Source organism: Chelmon rostratus, chromosome 7 (assembly GCF_017976325.1).
Source record: "Chelmon rostratus isolate fCheRos1 chromosome 7, fCheRos1.pri, whole genome shotgun sequence".
NCBI classification, from domain to species: Eukaryota; Metazoa; Chordata; class Actinopteri; order Chaetodontiformes; family Chaetodontidae; genus Chelmon; species Chelmon rostratus.
This window is the reverse complement of record NC_055664.1, coordinates 3,833,653-3,855,953: the sequence shown is the minus strand read 5'-3', so window position 1 is coordinate 3,855,953 and position 22,301 is coordinate 3,833,653. Positions and strand designations below refer to the sequence as shown.

The 22,301-nt window shown below is 41.4% G+C and overlaps 1 protein-coding gene across 1 annotated transcript in view; it reads right to left on the bottom strand.

The window, feature by feature from the left end:
- Positions 1-1,777: 1,777 nt before the first annotated feature.
- The window catches only part of LOC121609065 (sorting nexin-19-like), a 42,808-nt gene continuing 22,284 nt past the window's right edge, over positions 1,778-22,301 (bottom strand). Inside the window, exons 12-14 of the mRNA XM_041940588.1 lie at positions 9,707-9,891; positions 9,158-9,245; positions 1,778-6,522 (exon numbers count right to left, since the gene is read on the bottom strand). Of these exons, the coding sequence (XP_041796522.1) occupies positions 6,399-6,522; positions 9,158-9,245; positions 9,707-9,891 (397 nt within the window). The 3' untranslated portion in view covers positions 1,778-6,398. The remainder of the gene's footprint in view (positions 6,523-9,157; positions 9,246-9,706; positions 9,892-22,301) is intronic.

Below are 22,301 nucleotides of genomic sequence, written 5' to 3'. Positions count from 1 at the left end.
ATCTGTCTTCTTCCTCACGCCCCTGCTGCCCCTGTGAATGTCTTCAGACTGCACGGGGAGGAGGCAGTCCTGATGTCACTCAGTCTGTCACCCATGATGACATGAGGCGCCTCCCGAACCACAATCACATTAAACAGTCTGGGACTCTCATAATGACGTTTTATTTTCATTGGCCATAGCATTTATTCATTTAATTATCCGATATTGTTTTGGGGTATTACAGTAGTTCTTCATTTAATGGCAGTTATGAATCCCGGAGGTCTCCTGCTACTGAACCCTGGCCTGCCAAACCACCAGCAACATTTCACTTTAGAGCTTAATGTTGTCCTCCCCAGCGATAAAAACGCTGGACGAGTAATTTTTGCACATACAATTTGCAAAATTGTTTGATAATAAAGGCCATCAAGTGTTTAAAACCACTTGCATCCACCTTAATTGATATCACAATTGGTCTGTGGGTCACACCCCAGTCACAGACCCCTGATCAGTAAGACACAGCTCTCTGAATAGCCTTCCAGGAACTGAGGCTCCTCCCACACACTGAGGCTTTTACTGGCACTGTCGCTCCTCTTGGCACTTTGTTCTCTAAACTATGAGCACTCGCTAATACTAGCTCACATATAATTGCTGTAACAGATCACAGATGGGACAATGAAGTCTCACATTATTTCAGGTCTTGATCAGTTTGAAAACTGGGGGGTGAGGGGGGAGGGGGTCCACTGCTAAAAGTTGAGTTTAATTCATCAATTGACAGAAATTCAGTCATCATCAGTTTTAACATTAAGGTAAATGTCTGAATTGTTTTCATTTGTCAAGGAATAAGAGTGAGAGTCTGCAGCCATGCCAGCAGCTCGCTGAGGCTTCCGCAGCTGGATCACATGATACTGTCAAAAGCTCCAGAACAAGCGAGTAAGTGAACCTTGAGTTGAGAGTTCAGTGAAGTGCACTGTTTGTGTCTTTAGATCCTGGTCACCTCAACGTGTGACGTCTGCTGCTGGACAGTGCTAGAGGCAAAAAATCTATCATCAAACTGGACGTCAAACAAACTCTTAGAAAACAAACCTAAATGAATTAAGAAAAAGAAAAAAAGAAAAAGGAAACCTTGGCCATGGCCTGAGGTCCCAGAAAATGAGACTTTGGGAGAATTTGTCTTGAATGTGACTGTTTCAGAGGTCAGAACTGTGAACTATCATATTTAACTGAGAGAATTCAATTTATGCTTTCTTAAACAACAGAAATACTATCAAAAAGTCATCAATAATCACATTTACTCATCCGTATCTTTCAGTGTTTGACTAATCCAAAGTGTTGCTTACAGTTTTATCTGTAAATCCGATTTAAGGGGATTTCTCGGCAATGCAAAGCCGGCCCGCAACACCCCCCGACTCCCCCTTTTGCTGTTCAAGCAGTGGAGCTTAACAGAAACAGTTCCAAGAAAAGGTTCTGATCTTCATTACGGGCTATTTCATCCACACATTTTGTTGTTGTTGGACGTGAACCACGAGTCTGCAGGCTATAGCAAACGAGAGGGGAGCTGATAGAGCTGAGTGAATGTAAACCTTCTTTACAAAGGGGCTAAAACGCATTATATGGAAAACATAAATGAGCCTGAAGGGGCCGAGCACAGTTCTGGTGAACCTCCAGACAGTTAAAACATGCCTGGGATAAATTTAAAGTCACATCTCATAAAAGATAACCGAGCTGCTCACCAGCCTCTTGTAAAATGTATCACCCGCCCCAGGCCAAGAAAATAATGAGTGCGAACAACGGCTGAAGATTTAATAACTCATGTTTGGTCACTTTATTGTTTTTGCAAATATGCTCAGGAACAACCAGCAAATGTTTAAAAGGCTGCTACGATCTGTGCTAGCAAACGGAGACAGATTCACAGCGGTAGCACGCTCGACACAGCTCACGCGTGTTCTCACGGGAGCGTGTCGAGAAAGCCCGCACACACCAAGACCGAGAGGTGACAGACAGGTGATGACAACAGGAGTACAGGTAACAGTGAAGCTGTACAATGTCATATATTTCTCTACAACACAGCAAGCTTTAGTCCATGTTTTCACAACCTAGAAACTGTTTAACTATTTAACATGTGGCATAAATACAGGAAGTTCCAAAGACAAACAGCACAGTGCAACTTTTCATCCATGAATAATGTAACATCGAACATCTACCACTGATTGAAGCAGATAAGTACGGCAGCATGTTGCTGCCACCATTCCAAAACTGTGTTTCCAAAAATGTCTTGCTTTATCGCCATCCTGTTAATGACATAACAAGATCTTTTTCATGTTATTATGACAGAAATCTTTGGTTATTACTACATATCAAATCTATTTCCAAGAAACTGTTCATGCTATAACATCATATCCTTCATCTTTTCATTACTACACAAAATCAACGTGTCTCATTAAAACAAGAAATGTTTCTCACTGTAACAGGATCAGTTAGTATGTTGCTATAATGAGGTCAAAGTCCAGTCAGGGCCTAAAGAGATACAGCAGCCTTGATCAGGCACATGTAGACATGTGGCCTGATGGATTTGAACTGTTTCCACACTGTTCTGATGCGGAGCACCGCATACTATCTCGAGCGCCAACGTCACCCCTGCAACGCTGCTTGGATCGTTTCATTTCATTTAGCTTTATGTATCAGAGCAAAAACATACTTGTCATGGCTAAAACTGCCGCTTGACAGACTGGTGGTGAACTTTTGCTCAGCGTAGGCTGAGATCCTGCACACTACAAGCACACTTAGATGGATGACACTTTGGCTGTGTCTCATCCCAAACATCAAACTTACTCATGCAATATGAACAGTCCCTCTCAAGATCTGTAGTTGATGTAGGCTGCACTGTCCTCTCCTCAGGCATTAACTGGACCTTTTTCACATTATAACTGTATATCAATGAATATTACAACAATAAAAAAATCAGCTAAAGCAAGAAAATGTTACGTATATGTTGTGATTCTATACACAGCAGACATTGTATGTCATGGTGGGAGCAATATGCAGCATTAGACAAGAGAATTAATATGTATCTCACAATCTCTTCACATCAAATAAGTGTCACAGCGTCAACATTCAGCACAATTTGCCACAATAAAAAGAACACACGTTAACAGCTCCACTACAGAGAGCTGGAACTGGGTGCTTATGTTCTACTAAGGCATGGTCAGTGGCCACACTGCAGCTGCACTACTGCAGGACAGGCAGGGCCAAACTTCATCAAGTCACCTTGTAAGGCAAAATCCACTTCAAAGCACTTCACAAGAAAGGGCTCCTCTCTGTCAGCACTGGCACCTCACTCGTTCTTCAATGGACGGAATTCAGAACAAGTCATAAGTTAGTACATCAAGCAAATAAATAGATTCATAAATAGGCGGAATCACAAGTTATCACAATGGAAAGGGGGGAAAAGATGAGACCACTAAACCACGACAAGAATGCCAAACACTGGAGCGATTAACATTAAGAAACATAAAGATCTGATTTCTTTTACTTACAATACGGAAAGTGACATTTCTCAAACTTAGCATCCGAATCCCACATGACTTCACTGAATGTGTAGATTTAGTCTAGCCAGACATACAAATTTGATACTTGATGCAATTCAAAGAAGAAAATACTGCATATCTTAGTTTTAATGTAACCCATTTGGAGCTGACTCCATACTCCTAAAAATAAAAAACAAAAGCATGCAGTACTACAGCTGAACGGAGGCCACCCACAGCTGTGCTTTGATGCAGTTATCTCCAGATCACACGCAAATTATTTCATTATCTGCAGGTGCCAGCACGCATCGATGGTATCTTCACAACTGCAGCAACGGATTTCAGATGAAAATGTCAGATCAAGAAGAATCCATTAATGGTTGTCCTGCAGGCTTGCTTATTTCTAAACATCATTTATTATTCCATTCAAACATCCACCAGTGTGGGTAGTTTCTTATCCTGTTCTCCTGCCGACAGGACTTCTTTTGATCGTAGCTTACCGAGCAGTAACACATCTGCTTTAGGTTGACCACTGTGTAAGCCTATCCCTTACAATAATTAGCCATAATGTAAATACCCTCATATTGAATCACAGGGAGAACATTCACACAGCAAATGGCCGAAGTTCATAAAAAGTGCATGCGGTTTGCTTTGACGCTCCCACGCCCAACACACACAGCTGTGTGTGCGTGTGTCATGGTCCACTCTTCTGAATCTCTATATCTGGTGATAAATTATCTCAGTATCTCCAGAAATCGTCTTTTTGTTTTCTCGAGACAAGGAGAGAAACCAATCGACGTTTCTCATCTCGACATAACAAAATAATTGACTTGTGATCTTGAGCTAACAGCATCACAAACATCATTGCAAGCATGGCCGTCTGGGCTTCCGTGCATTCACATGGCAGCTTCTCCAGATTGAAGTCATGACGTTTTAGAACGTTAAAATGTTGGCAGAAAAGGCTGAGAAACTCTGATTTACCCACAATTACATCATCGTCCCGGCCAGCTGCGACTGAAGATGAACTACACAGTCTGTGTCAGGACATCACGGACACACGAGATATGATCTGTGCAGTAACATGGACACAGACCTGGGATATTTTCACTAAGCTACGTTTTCTGCTCATTGTCTTTATCCAACTGAGAAAGATGTGTTGATTGTTGAGTTACCACCACGAAGACAATAAGATGCTAAGGCAGATTTACAAAGTGCAAAAACCTTTACAATATGTTTAAAGTGAATGGAGACTGTGTGCTGACACCACTGAAACTCTCTTCAGACTGCTTCTAAAGCGACCACATCGCTACATGCTCGTCACGCAGCAAAGGTGCAGGTCTGGCATCAAGGACTGAATAGATAAACTGGCTCAACACAATGTCTCAGCCATGATGACCAGTGCATTCATCAGAACAACACTGTGCAGTGACAGGTGAGAAGAAAACTACACTTTTACACGCTACATGGCTGACGTTTGAAAATCAAAACTTTTACCCTATTGAGTTAGCATGGAGTAAAAGTTAGTTTAAAGTTAGCATTTAAGCTAACAAGCTGGAGCATCAGTAGCTCTGTGTTGCATCAATGATTGAAAGAACAGCACTTGCCAGCTCTGCTAACCGGTTTACTGGGGGAAACCTGCACTGACACATTAACTATTTAAACATACTTAACAACAGCAAAATCTAACAGGAAACTCACAGATGTCAATCATGAATGGTTTTCATAGGGACGATTTCTTCCCTATGATAAGTCAATACTGGACAAATAAAACACACTCTATCAGTGTGGATAGAGCGACAAAATGTGCTATATAACTGACCCCCCCCCTTTAATCCTGTTGGTTAATTAGCCAGTTCTCACAGATACCTGATCTTCAGTACTGTATGTAGAGTCTCCAGCAGTTCACTGCTTTATAGGAACCTACACAAACAACCCTGTGAAGTTATTGAATGGATGTGGGCCAACACCATTCCTACATCCTTCATATACCTGTTTTTGTGGCGCCCAGTTGTTATATGATTTAGACATTAACTGCACACAGATAATTCTCCAAGGGTCCTGTTAAAAGAACTGTGACGCCTCTGTGAAGCCAGGAAAATATCTCAGGGCCAACTCTTCACCACTCTGAACGACAGTATGTACTTTTCCTACACCTGGACACATGCAGGTTAAAAAAATCTACCAGAGACATGTCCTCCCTCGGGAAGGCTCAGATTTAGGAGGTATAGCTCACATTATGTCAGAATCACATGTGTGGCTCTAAACACAGCCAGTGGGATTTTAAAGAAAGGGTCAACAGAGAAAAAACAACACTAATGCTAAATCCCAGCAGAGCATTTTGAGATTTAAGTTGATGGGGAAAGCAAATCCTGCTTCTCCACATTAGAGCAACAGGTGTGGGTTTTGCTGTCCGGACTCTGCAAGAGGGGATGAGAGCAGAGTGTGAAGACCATCTGAAGCGAGTTTACTCAAAGCCAGAGAGTTTAGTGAGCAGGAAGGGGCGGGATGTGGAGATCGGAGGAGGCTTTAGATCTGAACAACGTGTCGGACACGTTCTGAGGTTAAACACAAACCAGGTGCTCTCATGTAATCAAAGCTGCTTCAAATGTAGTTTGTGTTAACGTGCGTGCATATACAGGACAGCATGTTCACGGGCCTCGTGTGTCGATACATCAACACATGACTAAAGACAGGCCTGAGGGACGCCAGGAGTTTAAAGTGGGGACAGAGAAAATTCAGTCTCACCAGAAACATACACTTGCACTCTCATCGCAGAACATTAGTAGAACAGGAGCAGCCTCGCTGTCACGCTGCTTTTCAGCAAATCATCAGTCAATGGTCAGATAAGATGATGAAGGATGACAGCTGGGTTTGCAGGTGTTCCTCTGGGGTTTCTCCTCATGCCAGCAACTTCTCTGGGTTCTTGGAGAGGGTCTGCACCAGGCTCTTCTGGAAGGTCTCCTCTGGTATTTCAGGAACCAGGAACTCCAGCAGAAGATCAAATATGCAGTAGACCAGGTGTCTAAGGGAGCACAGGACCAGCAGTCAGCATCTTTTCTTTAGTGAATTCACGTGAATGAGACTGGATGAGTACATGTTTGATGTGAGTCCCCTGGGTCAGACTTCTGAAAACCTAATCGATCAGTTTGATCATCAGTCATGGAGTTTAACGGATCTACAGCTGACCAGAAAATATTAGCGGGTGCATTTGGTTGTACTGTATGTTGCTTTTTTCTTGATGTGTTGTTCTGAATGACACTGCACTGTAACTCTAGAGTTGATACAGTCAGCATATGGGGTCGGTTTCACCGGTTCTTCATAAGTTCAAATTCAGCCTCCTTGTGACACAGTGTTTATTAAGTGGAGATTTATACATCACTGAATTCAAACGGGTCTCACAATGCAAACTAGTTTCCAATAAGAGATTAGCTGTTACAAAAATGTATTTACACCCAGTTACTGCCACGTGTCATGTAGATAACTGCGTTAACTATACTTTTTCCACATCACCTAAATAGATCAATTTGAATTGCTCTGCAGAAATTTGCATGCAGAGTCTCCTGCAGTTCACTGTTTTATAGTGAGCTAAAAGACAACCAATACTACTAACTGTAAAACAAACATATTTATGCATATATAAATGAAACAAAGCAAAACTTATAATAAAGCACTGGCTTTTAGGTTTAATATATCATTCAGTGCCATAAAACTATTATCGTTGGTCAGTTCTGGTTAGTTGTGATGCTGTTGTGCCTTTCTATTTATATAGTTGATTGCTTTTGATAAGACGGAGCTGCAGATGTTTCCTACCACTTGATCTACGTGTTACGTTAATGTCTTTGCAAGCTAAGACACCCTTTAATTTTTGAGGGTTACATTTACAAATGGCTGGTGCAACCGACTTCATCACAAAGATAACAGCGCTTCTTCATTTCTCTGTCAGAAATAACTAATTTTCATATGTATTAAGACCCCATGTTGTGATCATCAGGACCCTTTTGGGCTGGCTGGGAAAGGGATCTGGTGATTTGTGATCAGGTTCTTTCAAACTACCAAAACGTGACGGGCTGAGATCAGACAGCAAGAAAATGGGAGAGATAGAATGGCTCAATGCTGTTTGACAGTTTGGCAGAAAACAACATACACTATACTATAGAAACAAACAACAATAAACACATGAGGAAGTAGGGCAGGGATGTTAGGGAAAGGAGTCCAAATAGTGATTCAGACTGCGATAAACATAACCAGAGTGAAACATGGGCCTAAGTGAAACTTGGATGCATAATACATTGTCTCATCCTACTTGACATGTCCCTACAACAAACCCCATGTGTGCCAAATTCAACTAACCGGACATGATTTAGTAAGGCTCTTACCTGTTTATTCAAGGTGCCAGAATTCACAGTTCAATGTCAGAACAAAACCAAAGTCATCAGGTTCAAGAGGATCTCACACAGAATGGAGACAGAAGTGCTCACCCACTGACATTTCCCAGGAGTACAATGGCTTCCATCAAATGGAACAACTTTGAAACCAGACTTCACCCTGTCTGGCCAATTTCAGCGACCATGCAAGAAGAGCCTTAATCAAATCCAATATGTAAATGAAGTCTTCAGTAAAACTAAATATGGAAAAAGTGAAGAGTTTTCAATATTTTCTTTATTCGGTGCATCTTGATGTCTGTCTCTGTATATCACATCAAAGCACCACGTAAAGTGGAGCTGACGGATTCCAAGCACGGTTTGTTTCTACATCTGTAAACCTTTTTAGACTCCTCCAGCTGTTGTTTAATCAACTGTCTGCAGTTGTTTAGCGAATAAATTAGCCCACATTGTATGATTCCAGGTGAGTTTCTCTCCGTGTCTGCGTGCAAGTGAGCACGTACACTCCCCACCCACTTGATTAGATTCACCTACAGCAAACCATGTGGCTGCATCCCAGCACACAAAGGTCCATCAGGTACTGTTTTAAAGTTGGAGTGGACATGACCTGTGAGTTAATTGAAGTGTGCGCTGCCATTATTGTTGCTTGAGGTGCAATTTCCAACAGAAACACACTGCCTCCTCCTATTATTGAGCACTATGTAGTATAGTGTTTGCTGGGAATGGAGTGATAAGCAAAAACACATGCAGTCAAAAGCAGTTGTGGAGGCAACAACGCAGCGGAGAGGACGGAAGAAGAACTGAATTTTGAAGAGAATTAGTTGCTGCATACAAAGATCAAGCCAGATTTAATTTCAGGTCTGGTCTGAAATATTTGAATGTGGATTCATTTTGCACAATGTGAGAGAACAGGTGAGGTGTGCTGGTGGTGTGTGGGGTTATTAAAAAGGTCTACCTACTTTAATCAGTGGCTGTCTGGGATGCATGCTGCTTGCTAATCTAGATATGCATATATTAGTTCACATTTTGGAGAATCTGCATCATGGAAAGTCAATTTCTGAACAGATTAATGGATGTTCATCTGTGATGGAAATCAGACCTAACACTATCCCTGTGTGTATCATGACTGCGAGTTTCAACTGAGTTAGAAGAAAGGGTGCAAAGTGCCCTCTCTATCCATATCCACCATGCACTGATACCCCAGGCAAACTGCCTATGTTGTCGAATTACAGTTTACTTAATAAAGTGGCCTTGGAGCATATGGTGTATGTTCACCTGTTAATGTTGGGGTCTTGAAGAGAGTCCAGTGCAGTCTGCCAGCTGAGTTTGTACTTGTCTGAGTCCAACATGTCTGAAATCAGATCTAGAGACACAAAGACATGGAGAAGTATATAAGTGTGTAAAGAGCTGTCTGTTTTGTGCGTCTATCCATCTAACTACAAGTTAGGGCACTGATTTTACCTTGACCAATTGACAGAATTGAAGCAGAATTTAACCGATGCTGGATTAATGCTGAAACTGATATTAGAGAGCAAAAAGACATACTGAGCAGGACATTTTACGGCTAAAAATTAAGCGTGTCAGTGCTCTCTCTTGGACATACCATATAATGATAATACAGTTTCTAAATTACCTCAAACATGTCTTTGGAGTCTTTGTGCTGCAGTTTTCTGTTCGTTATGGGCCTACATATACCCAATATCAATATCAATATACAGAATCTGTGGTAAAAATGTCCACAAGCAAAAATAATACAGGTCTTGCGATGTGTTGGTCCTCATTTTGTGCTCAACATTGTTACTGTCTGTGTGTGTGTCCATGTACCTGGCAGGAGTCTCATCAGACAGTGTAAGGCTTGTTGCCTGGTGCGGTCCTTCTGCTGCTGGCTGCGTTCAAGTCGAGGGGCCGTAGGCAGAGTTCCTCCTGGCCACACGGCCTCCTGTATGACCTGCAGGTACACCACCCAGTACCTGGTGCACGTCAGGTTGGCGACGCTCACATCCAGCCATCTGAAACACACGGACACACAACAGTGGTTTCAGATTGATGAGTGGAATCTAAAACTGGTCCTTCGGTAAGAAATCAGACATTTTTTGTTTTTATAATATTTAGGTTTTAAGAGACCTGTGTTGTATCTTTCTGATTTGGATGGGCTGAAACAATGCTCTCTTGCAGAATGGTCATGTCAGCATTTAGATCATCATCAGTTCATTTCAATGGTAAATGGTAAAGTAAATCTATTCTTAGGTGAGCTTTGACCCAGAAAATTTGCACTGTCGACCTACAGGAAGCTATCACTGCTTACTGTGTTCACTCCCTGTTGGAGTGAAAACTGTTCCACAAAAGAGGTTTGGTATGGAGCCGGTTATGAAACAGGACTCGCTAGTACAAATATGTCTTTTGAATAAACTGTGAAGTTGTTCCCACTACAAGCCACTGAGTTTGCTAACTAACCTTTAGCAAGTTAGTAAGTTCGGAGACCTTTACTTTCCCTCTTGAATAAGTTTTTATTGAAAGAAACTGCCTGCAATGGTGAACAAAATGCCAGGGGACGTAAACAGTACAGCAGAGAGAAAACAGAGAGAAGCTCCAGGTGCTTTCTAGCTACAGCAGTACACCAATCAGCCCCACACCACCAAGCATCCGGCCCACCACGTCGCATGACCACTGCTTTACATAAAAGTGTATCTCATGTCAAGGTAAAATGACACTGGCAACAGTTGGTTAACCTCCTGACTTTAAGTCAATAAGTTCAACGTGTTGTGACCTTTTCATCATGCCTGACCTGAGCAGTACTGAACGATCCTGGCCTCGCACCAGCCAATCCCCTCAAATATAACCCATGCCTCATTGCATTCCCACACGGATTTGAAGCTCAAAGTGCAGCAGAGGAGACTGGCCTGGCACAGTCTCACAATGGAGCTGATCTCAAACTGAGTCCATTTCCCTCAAGTCTTCCACTCAACTGCTGGATTTAGGGTCTTGTGATGAGTAAATTTAATAGGCTGTGTGGAGCTGGGACACGTCGACCCTTCCACTCTGACCTTTTTCACACCAAGATTTACCATCTGAGGGGTGGAAACACAGACAGTCGCCATCCAGACTGGATGAGGGGGTTATTTAAAGCACAAAGTAAAAGCTAAAAACAACATCTCAATGTACCTCAAGTATTCAAGCACTGTAAGGGTCAGGCCTGTAAAGCTGTAAGAGATACTAGCAAGTTGGTAGTAGTCTAAATGAAAACTACATAACCAAGTATATACAAGAGTGTGGCGTTCAAGACCATTTAGGCCTTTTAATAAGATAATGTAAGAGTTTTCCAGGACTTGCAGAAACCCTAAAAATGTCTAACGCCGTGCAGATGCTGTTATGCAACGTTGTTCAAAACCTCAGAGCTCTGGTAAAAAAGAACCAGGGACCTCCCTCTGGGCCTAATGTTCTGCTTCTTTTGCTCACTTCATGTGGCCCCTAATGAAGTTATTTCATTAGCTTGTGCTGGCCAGTTACCACACTGCAAAGCTGCACTCTGAGAAGCTGTGGATGGACGAGTTGTGCCAGCCACAAGTTTTGGTTGCCACTATTTTACATGCTTACATCCCTTACTATTTCATAACAGCACGCGAGAAGCCAAATCCTTAAAACTGATGGTATTTTTGATTCCTCACGTTGCAGAGGAAAAACAGGCGTGGGAGACACTCAGAGCTTAATTAATTTATGAAACGGGCCAACCCACTGGTTGGTGCGTAAGATCCCAAACTTTCCAAAGATACCAAACTGATGGGCTGAATTTGAGTACATGTGAATAAAATTATGCTCATGAGATTTAAAATGAGATCTTAAATGAAGCAGATGAAGAGAAATCTTTATAATTTAATTGAATATAAATGAATATATAATTGCATTAAGAGAACATTTTAGAATTTCCAAACTCCAATTAAAATCTATCTTAAAATATCTGATAGTGTCATCCAGGGTACTGTGCTGCATGGTAGTAAAGTATGGCGTCCACTCAGTCATCATTGCTATACCTGTTGGGATCAGAATGATTCAGAATGCTGCAGATACGTTTTACACATGCACGGGAGAACACCAACAAAGGTATGTAGACCAGAATTTTAGCAGATACCCACTGATATGACGTCATAAAGAGAAAATTGAGTGAGTTGAGTAAACCAGACTAGAAAGCAATGTAAAGAAACCCATTTGTGACACTGGAAAGAAGAAACTAAAAGCCAGAGTATGTTAATGTTATCAGGCCCTAAAAACAGATTGACTGGCAGAATATCTCCACTGGCAGAGATAGAAAGCAGACAGATAACCAAGTACAGGCTCAGTGATCAATCAAAAAAGGAGCACGCAAAAAAATCATGGCAACCAACAGAGACAGAATATGTAGTCGCTGTTTGACAGGTGAGGTTAAGACAGAGATGCACTGTGTGGGAGGGCACAAAAAATACTTCACAAAATCAGTTGAAGTCCAACAAACGTACAGGTAATTAACCAGCTGGGGGCCGTAGTGAAGTTACGTACCAAGTGCTGAGGTCACAGGTCGACCCACTGCTGAGTTCTGACAGTCTGCTCATGTTCCGTCACCACTAATGGAACAACAGAAGGGACACAGCTAACACTAGCTAGACTAACTGATCACAGCACTGTGTGATGACTCAGCCGGTGTTGAACAACATGCACAAACAGTAACATCTAGTAGGAATCAGCGCTAACGTTAGAAGCTAGACTAGCAAGCCTCTGCTGTTTTTTCCCCAAGTGGGACACAATCTTAACAGCACGACGGATCCTCCCAAACGTTCAATGTTTTTTTTTTAATTGCTAACAGTACATACTGTAACCACGGCGGTGTTGGATTGTTGAAAACGTCTGTCTTCCATCACATTCGAGGCCTACATGGCTATAACGTTCTCCAGTCAGTAGCCAGTCAACCTCTGCCAGGGCAAACACTGACTCAGAGGCTCAAGGCTTAGAAACTGTCTCCACAAATATGATCAAACACAGTTTGATCCTCTATTGACTAATGGAAGAATATTCCCAACAGCTGCAGTATCATTACAGTTTAGATTTCCTTGAGGAGAACTCACATTTCAGTTTGACTTTAAGGGGATATCTGAGGACAAAATTCTACATGCAAATGCACAGACACACAGAAACATAGATAACATTAATTGTGCAAGTATGTTGCAAAGCGTCCTCACCGCTGAAGCCCTGTCTCATCCCCAGTAACAAGTGTATTTTGGTCTCGGCTGGTTAAAGCTCAGCAGGTGGACAATGAAGTTTGTCTCTTCACCAGCTCACGCCGGTCACAGACAAGCTTACTAAATCACACTGAGTTATGATGGCCATTGTAAACAGGAACATATGGACACTGAGACCTACAGTCACTGACAGCCAGACGCAATGAAGGGCTGAAGCACCGTGACATTATTAGGACTAATTTACTGCTTGTCAGGGATTCCACCGTCTCTTTAGTGCTACGACCGGAGAGCTTTAGGAAGATTAAATCTCCTGATGGTTACACAAGAAAAATGTTTAGCATTCCTTGCCATGTTTCAGTAACTGCCACATTTTGTTGTTTTAAGTCTTGACTGGCAGACACGGAAGAAGCAGCTTTTCTCCAGTGGCAGGCAAGTGATACAAGATATACTTGCACGGCATCCCTGAACAAAACCAATGTAGTTATACACAAACATAAAGGCATCACACTGTACATCTGAGGACATTCTTTCATGGTTTTCTACAGTGTCTTATTGCCGTGATAAGAGACATAGAGAAGGAGAGCTGGAAAGGTTGAAGAGCGGGGTGGGCGACAACAGAGAGGACGATCTTACCCCAGAACATTCATCCTCTTGGATGAGCTGGCAAACATGGATGTAAACAATGCAGGACTCAAAATCAGCTTTGGAAATGTGTTATTAGGAGGGAAATGCTTTCATCACATTTGTTTGGAGCTCAAGGATACAAACAATGAGTTCTCATGACTAACACTGAATGTAAAACCCTGTTTATGGGCTCATTTAAATCTTACGTGCAGTGAACAAGATACCCCCCAGAGAACTATCATCCTACAGCATGAATGAGACAGTTCACTGATGCCACATTACAGGCCTTCTGAGTTTGTGACACAGTGTGTGAGGTTTTATACTACTCCTTCAGTATAACTACAGTATTATTTATTTTCCTGTCATGTGGTTTCTTTTCAGTAACGTTACACAAAAAGTGCAGCAGACAGTTGTCACTCATAATGAAGAAAATAGAGAGAATCATCATGTCTACATGTTTAATTTCTATGCATTCAAATGCATTCACACCCATTTCTGAGAGAAAGACAAGTGCGTGGTACTGTGCATGATGAGTCAGATGAGTCAGATGAGTCATTCGTCTAATGGTTTTACTGTACTTTCTGCTGGTGGAGAGACAGAACGAAGACAAACTTAACATGACTACTTTAGAACTACTAGGGCATTTACTTCTAGTACAAACATCAGTAATGATGCAAAAGCGAAATTATCCCGCAGCTATGATGATTGATGGGCTACAGCTGTGCACACAGCGAGCAATCAAATTAAAATGCCCAGCTAAGGCTTGTGTGAGCTCACTGAATAACACTGCTCAGACTGAAAACACAGGATTTAAGACTGCATAGATGCACAGAAACAGACAGAAGAAGATTTGTTTAATTTCAACAGTAATACATTTTATTACGCTGTCTGACTGGAGTGAGTGGAGTGTTCACATTATGCTTCGTACTGTGATTTCTATTGACACTGCAAAAATATAAACAAAATCACTCACACCACATCCCAGCTGGAAGGTGACCTTGCCTAATTGACAAGTAGAGTGGAAAGAGTGACAGAGGCAGAGGAGTGAGGCTGAGCGGCTGTGTGAGCAAAGAGAAGGGAAGCCTATGTTCATTTGGACAGGTGAGTGAGACCATTAATGAACTGTCTGAAAGTTGGCAGAGGGGGTTGAAGGTTGGTGGGCGGCTGCAGCCTTGATGCACTTCACTTAAAATAAATGTTGCCATTTAATAACACACACACACACACACACACACACACACACACACACACACCCTGTGTGACAGCCTTAGAAAGTAATATTATTGTACTTTACTACAGTGTCATAGTTACTCTTTCACATACAGAAACAAATAACTATAGTGTTAATGTTACCATGCTTTACTTTACTTGCAGCACTGCCTGTTGTATTGGTTAGTTGATTGCAATTTGAGGCTGTTGTGCAATCTCTAATGGCAAATCTAACACTATCATACTAATCTGATATTTTCTAGCAGTTGTATACTGTACTGGTGAGTTACTGTGTATCTACAATGTTTGTTCAATTCCTCCAGGTATTCACCAGGTGGATATAAAGCAATGACAAAAAGAAAACAGAGAATAAATCAAATAAGTGAATGCACAAATAGATAAATCACACAATATATTTTATGATTAATTGTAGTAATAATAATTTTGCGTACTGAAAACTCATTTTGCATTACAGTAATTGTTTCTCTAATGAGTCAGTCTGGCGGAGACAGTTCAGCCAGCCACTGTCCTGAGGACTGTTTTTTGTTAATTGTGTGGTTTTGTTGTACAGAATAGCTAAAATGTCCGGCGTATTTGTGCCTAAAGATGCAACATGTTCATTTAGAAGTTTAACAGTAGTGGGGTGATGTAATGCTAAACAAAACCCAACCACAGCCCCTTGGATCTAGCTCTGTGACTTCCATAAGGCTCTAGCCATTAAGACATAAAATGCACCGATTTATTCACTTCAGAGCCTTCATCATGACAAGCCATAAACCATAGACCATTATCTTCAAAATAATCATGTTCCCAACAACATTTACTGTGAGTGAATGTCATATCACATGACTCTGTGGTATACCAAATACCATGGAGTGACAAAAGGTGCTTCATATCAGCAGTGTCTATGGTTTTGTTGTTCAGTAACATTCTTCTACCCATTTAGAGCACTGCAATAAATGTATCACTCAATTATCATCTCTTATGCACAATAAAATTCAAATCAGTTCAATAAACCAGGAAACACTCTGAATGAGCCAATCTGAAGTTGTCGAGGAGATTATTCTCATGTCAGATCAGTCTATAAAATTAGTTTTTCCCCTTGCGGTGAGGGGAAAACCACAATAGTAATCAAACCAGCACTCCGTCCCCACAGTATATTTTCAATTTTCATTCCAACCGCATGGACGGATGAATGAAGAGCAATCCAGCCAAAGACTTCACATGTGACCAAGTGGAATTAAATGAAAGTCCCAGCTTAAAGGTGCCTTATCAAGTTTTCTTGTAAACAAACAAAAGTTTTGTTTACATTCAGGGTTACTCACCAAAACACACTGTATCTATCCCTGAAGTCTGGCAAATATGTCGAGTGCATTTCCTGCCTCATCAAACATTTGCAAAGCAAAGATTTTAAGTATCTTACATCCAGCATTGTTCGCGTACACGTTTACTGGCTTAATCTTGAATGGCAAAAATAAGTTTTAATTGATTGCAAGCTGTCAAAAGACAAACAAATCTCTTTTACCTTGGTAACTTTTAAAGTTACCTCTGTTTTAATGTAGCACCATCCCTCCCTATACAGACCAGGTGCCAAATGTCACGCAAGTGTTGTGGATCTACATATCTTCAAGGCCCAAAGTTGCTCTATGAATACAATAAAATCTTTGATCTGATGAAAAGCATCAGTTTCCACTGGACAGCGTGTCACTCATTCAGGCATGTTTCACCTCAAACTATGTACACTGGAGGTACAGAGAGAAACTTTTCAGGATTTAAAAGACAGCCTCGTGCACTCAGATCATAGTTATAGAGACAGGATGTGGAGTCAAACACAGCATATAAACACACCTTTAAAAGAGTCTAAGTGAGTGCATCACCGCTCACATAGACAAGTCGGTCTGTTGTCTTAAATTACCTCCATATGTTTGAGCTGCAGGCAGTCTCTAGAGTACAGTCCACTCCTACGAATAAAAGCCTCACACTTCTCCTCAGAGCTAAACACGTGGAAACATGAGACAAACAGGATGAACACCTACAACCTTCTCTCAACTGGATCTTCAATCACTGTTGCTACCACATAAAAATTCTGATGATGCTAGTGCTGATGCTGCACAGCAAATTTCGCTCCACGTGTCAGCAGTCTGAAGTCGTGTTGAAACGGCATCAGATGCGTTGTGAAAATACTAAGTCCCTGGAAAAAGTATACTTTCCTGACATTTTATATGACTTGACTTGATTTACACCATTTGATTGCCAATGTATTTTTTTCAGAGTTTCCAGAGTTGCATAATAGATGTTTGAGTGGCATTCCTTCAGTTAATACATGAGAGTTTCCTATCTGATATTATCTCCCTACTATTACTAAGAATACTTTGGTAAATACAGCAGAGTGTGACAAGTCATTCTTGATCTTTGAGGCAGAAGTTGCCTGAAAAGCCAGAGCTTTGTGTCTACAATTTCCAATGTCAAGAATGAAATGTCAAGTTACATATATATCATATACCAAACCCTCACAATCAACTTTAAAGTCAACATGGATGAAGTTGAGAGCTCCACAGCGAGCGAGTGAGTGCACCTTGAATAAAGACTGCTTCATCATTTGGTACATATACAGTTTGATTTCTCACTGAAAAATCTTCCGGAACTAATTTTAAATACTCTCAGGACTTCAACAAACAACTGGGGTTTTGCAAACAAAGCAATTACTTTGTTGCCAAGTCAAACATCTGCTCATCCCATTTGAGATTACAAGACATCACTTTATATAAAACACAAATGGCCAGAATTTCAAATAAATTGTGCAGTGAACAGCAGAGGAAAGAGAGGAAATACTGAAACCCTTAAATGTATAATGATAAAGGGCTTTTCCCCTCATCTCCTAGACTTTCTCAAAGTTCATATGTGATCAGTCAACGCAATCTTTGTACATTATCCATACTTAGAAAACAATTTCTCTTTTTATTATTGTATGTTTTTAGTATTGCATGGTTCCAGGTAAAGACGACCTCAGGAACAAAATGAAGCTCATTATCTGTATCACTGAGATAGCACATTGAACAAGTCAGCTTTTTTCCTTCCAGACTGGTAGTGGTACAGTAACATACCAGATCTCAACTGGACACATGAACATCTTTGCACACAGCAGGTGTAGGATGAGCAGCACGCTAGCAGAGCAGCTTCAGTCCACTATCTGTGACTACACAGGATGCATTCAAGGACAGTATTAAGTGTAGTTCACCGGTGTTTGGCAGCACTCAGAGCCCAATAAACAATAACTGTAGTTACATGCACAAAACAGAAGAAAAAAGACTTAGAATGCAAAAATGCGACTAGGGATGCATTTATGCGTGTATAGCATGAGTGAAACGTGACCTTAAAACACAGGTAGATTTAATATTATCTGTTCCATGTGTTTGTGATAGAACACGACTGAAATGCTTTCTGTGTAAATATTGTTTATCTAAACAATATCTATGTCAATATCGAATCAGTATTCCTATTTTGTCATCCTAAACGTATGCCCTTTATTATTAACCCACTATTCTTTAGTCAAGATTCAGGCTCGCATCGATTAGAATACCTTTTGTGTTAAATCGTCCAACACATTTTGATTGATCATCTTAATCATCAATTTGTAGATGTTGAAATGCATGCAGATTTTCACAGAGAAGGACGCAAGCACCAGGTAGTGACTTTTTACCTCTGTACGAGAAACCCGCCTAACTGCGACCTCAGTCTGTGTTGAGTACTGAACTGTTGCGGCTGTGAAGTCGTACTGTTTACCCCGGTTCCCATTAAGAGTTCCATTGTGGACTTCATGAAAACAGTTTACATCCCCACAGATGAGATCATTTATCAGGAGCCTGTGAGCAATAAGGAGGAATCACCAGTCAAGATGTGGAAACGGCAGTGAGGGCAGACAGGAGTCATGTGGAGATGAGCCTTGTACAACACCATGACAAAAAGATTCCTGGGTACAAGGACACCGCTGAATTTCTTCAAACGAATACACCATGACAACTCTTGATACAAGAAGCTGTGCAAGTGAATGAGAGCATGGCTAAAATGACAAGTGTCTGGGACTAATGGAAAGGCTAATTTTGTCCTGTGGAGTCTTTATATTCTTTAATCTGTTGAGTTTTCAGGGCACCCTGTGGTGGTTTTGAGTATTTAGTATTTAAGTATGTTTTTATGAGTGGGTCCCTGTGCTGTCTGCACTAAATGCTTACTGACAAGCACACCAGCAACACAATACCCATTCCTGCCAATATTTTCATGCTGTTCCTCCTTTGACAATTTGGGGCTGGCAGTATACCGAGAAAAGTACAGATTTGTCAGCAAAGGCTGGAAAGAAGACTTCTAGCTGGCAAATACAGATAAATAAGGTAAATAACTCAGCTTCAATAATAATAATTTTAAAAAATCTCTGCAAGTGCCCAATACCTAAAGTACACATGGGATTTGATATCACAGAGGCAGGTTCTGAGATTAGATGGGGTGCTAGGATCTGTGGGTTTTAACAGTCATGTCATTGATATAAAAATGGTCAAACTCATCACCCTTTTCAAACCAGCAAGAAGAGCTTGGAGAAAGATTCAAACACAGAAATCATGTTCAATAGCCAAAACTGTTCTAACGTTGGAAGAAAAATTGCGAGGACCCATCCACAGTTAATAAGAATGAGAAGCTGATTGACAAATGTGCTTTTAGGGCCAAACAGAAATGAAATTGCAGGCCAATGAACCCTTCTGGCTTCCATTTCTGTGTTGTCAGGAGCGTTTCTCAGCAGGCATTTAAAAGGAAAAAATCTTTTTGGGTGGGGGCAAATCTGTTTGGGTGGGATGCCCAAATCAAAGCAAAAATAAAGCTAGGGCCAGGTGGTCACCAAAACCAGTTCAGTTGGACTACAGGCCAGTCAGCATGTTCAAGTGTTAATTATCCAACATTAACAGCCATCTCATCTTATTTACTGATTTACTCAGGTATCAGTCAGGGCTCCGTCCATCATAACGCTGCAACTCAGCTCATTATGGTAACAAAAAGCCACGATCCCCTCACCACTGTGCTTGCCTCTTTACATTGGCTCCCTGATAGATTTCGAGTTGATTTTAAAATTACTTACTTTTAAGGCCTCAAATGATCCTGCTCCTAAATAAATTTCAGAGTTATTGACCTGGTTTGTGCCCTCTCAACCCTAAGTACCACGGACGGAGCCCTGCTGGTTACTCGGAGGGTGTCTCTGGCTTCTTTGAAATCTCTCCTTAAAACTTTTCCTGTTGTGAGAGCTTTTGGAATGTTTTATTTATACTGTTTTTATTCCTATTTATTTGATCTTATTCAGTTCATTGTATTTTGTCCTCTGTGCTCATGTGCTTGGCCTTGGCCTTGGCCTTTTTCTCAACTTATCTGCCTTATCTGTTTTTTTTTTTTCTTCTTTGTACAGCACTTTGAAATTTTGCTACGAAAAGTAAACTGTGAGCTGTATGGATAAAGTTTGTTATTATTATTATCAGGCCTCAACACTAAGGCCAAAAAGGCAATGAAATAACTGGAAAGTGGCTTTGTCACCATCATATAATAGGCTACATAGTAAAGTCATAATAACAGAAAGATCCATTCCTGCAGACTTACACCAGCAGAAGGAGAAAGATCAGAACCAGACTTCCAAACTATGCTGTTGATTTACCTAGCTGTGTGATGAGTCTGCTCCCAATGAGGCGTACACTTCAGTCCAGCCCTCTGGCTCAGGGCTCATCACATCACCACCTCCATTCAAGCCACGGTGCCGTCTTACAGCTGCCTGCCCTTCTGTCTAAGGTCAGCTCTGTTTCTCTGTGTCTGAGTGTGCGCGTGTACATGCAGGCTTGGTTTTATTAGGACTGTCGTGGCGCCTCGTTCCCCATGGCTGGTCAAAACACAGACATGTGACATTACAGTCCTGAGTCAGAATTAAATCACATGTGGCCAACAGAAGTTTTCATTAACACTGTTATGGTTTCGTACGTGCACATCAACACACAAACTGACACGCTCAGCACGCAGGACAAACTCTCAAATACAAACACACACACAAACGTCAGACACACACACACACACACACACACACACACACACACACACACACACACATGCAGGTCAAGGTCTCTGACTATGCTACAATGACATCCATCGAACTTAGTCTTTGCTGTCATCACCACTGCAGTCTTATGGCAATCACCAAAGAGATTACTTTTCTCTTTGGCACATGCAGCCACACACAGATTTAGACCCTGCACACACACACAGTGCAGAGTGCTTTCAATCAATTAGAGCTGACAAACGCCAAGTAATTCTATATGAGAGATTGTGGTCTGGTAGAGCCTTAGACTGTACTGCATTATTGCTACTATGAAAACCACCAGAGTTGTTTTCCAGGCCCACTCTGTCAGAGATACTTTTCAAGCAAGAGAAGATCGCCCAACCAATGTTCTGCTCCCTGCCTGTGGGCTTAATGTGGCTTAAAACCAACAAAACATGTAGTATGTAACTGCATTAACGTCTCATTGACACACAAGTGTGGATCACCTCAGGAGAGGTCCTGCTAATTTTACAAAACATCTTCAGATGTTTGTGCCTTCTTTCTTGACATTTTAAAAATCTGGTAAAATACACAGCATAGATCATAAAGAAAAAGATAGACACAGCTTATTATGCCAAGGCTTATTTGATCTAGTCCAGCAGTCTGTATACAAGGAGTGGACAGTTGTTGCCGACCCAAGACCGCCTGAGTGAAAAACAGGCTTCTCACATGAGAAAAGAGAGGGACCTGGCCGGCTACTCGCCGTGGCAGTTACTCGAGCTCCTCTCTTTGGCCTGCCAGGAAAGAAACGTTTACATTGCAGGTGACATACGATAATATTATGAGGAAAATCCCCTCGAGCATTGCCCTCCAGCTTCCAAAGATACACAAGAAGCATGCGTAGAGAAGTATTCAGTGCTAACCCAAGACGATCTCAGAGGAAGATCCCAGAGAGAGCTAGAGACAGACCACAGCACCACATATTACAGCTTCCTACTTCATATAGACTGCATGGAAACTATGACCCTGTTTATGCTTGGCTGTAAAATGTGTTTCAGCGATCCGAACAGAAGAAGTGTCTATCACGCATCTCCACTTGTTTTCAGATCAGTGCCCACGTCACTGTTACTGTCTATATCACTTTCACTAGAGGGTCAAAGGGCAGTAATTATGTCAGTTTATCACCGGACAAGAAGATTTGTTCCACACAGGCTAGCTAATATAAGAACTTATATACATGTGCAGCTTATTCATTCATTCACTACATTTTTTCGAGTGCTGGCGCGTTGTCACCAAAGCAACTATCACGTCCTGCATTGAT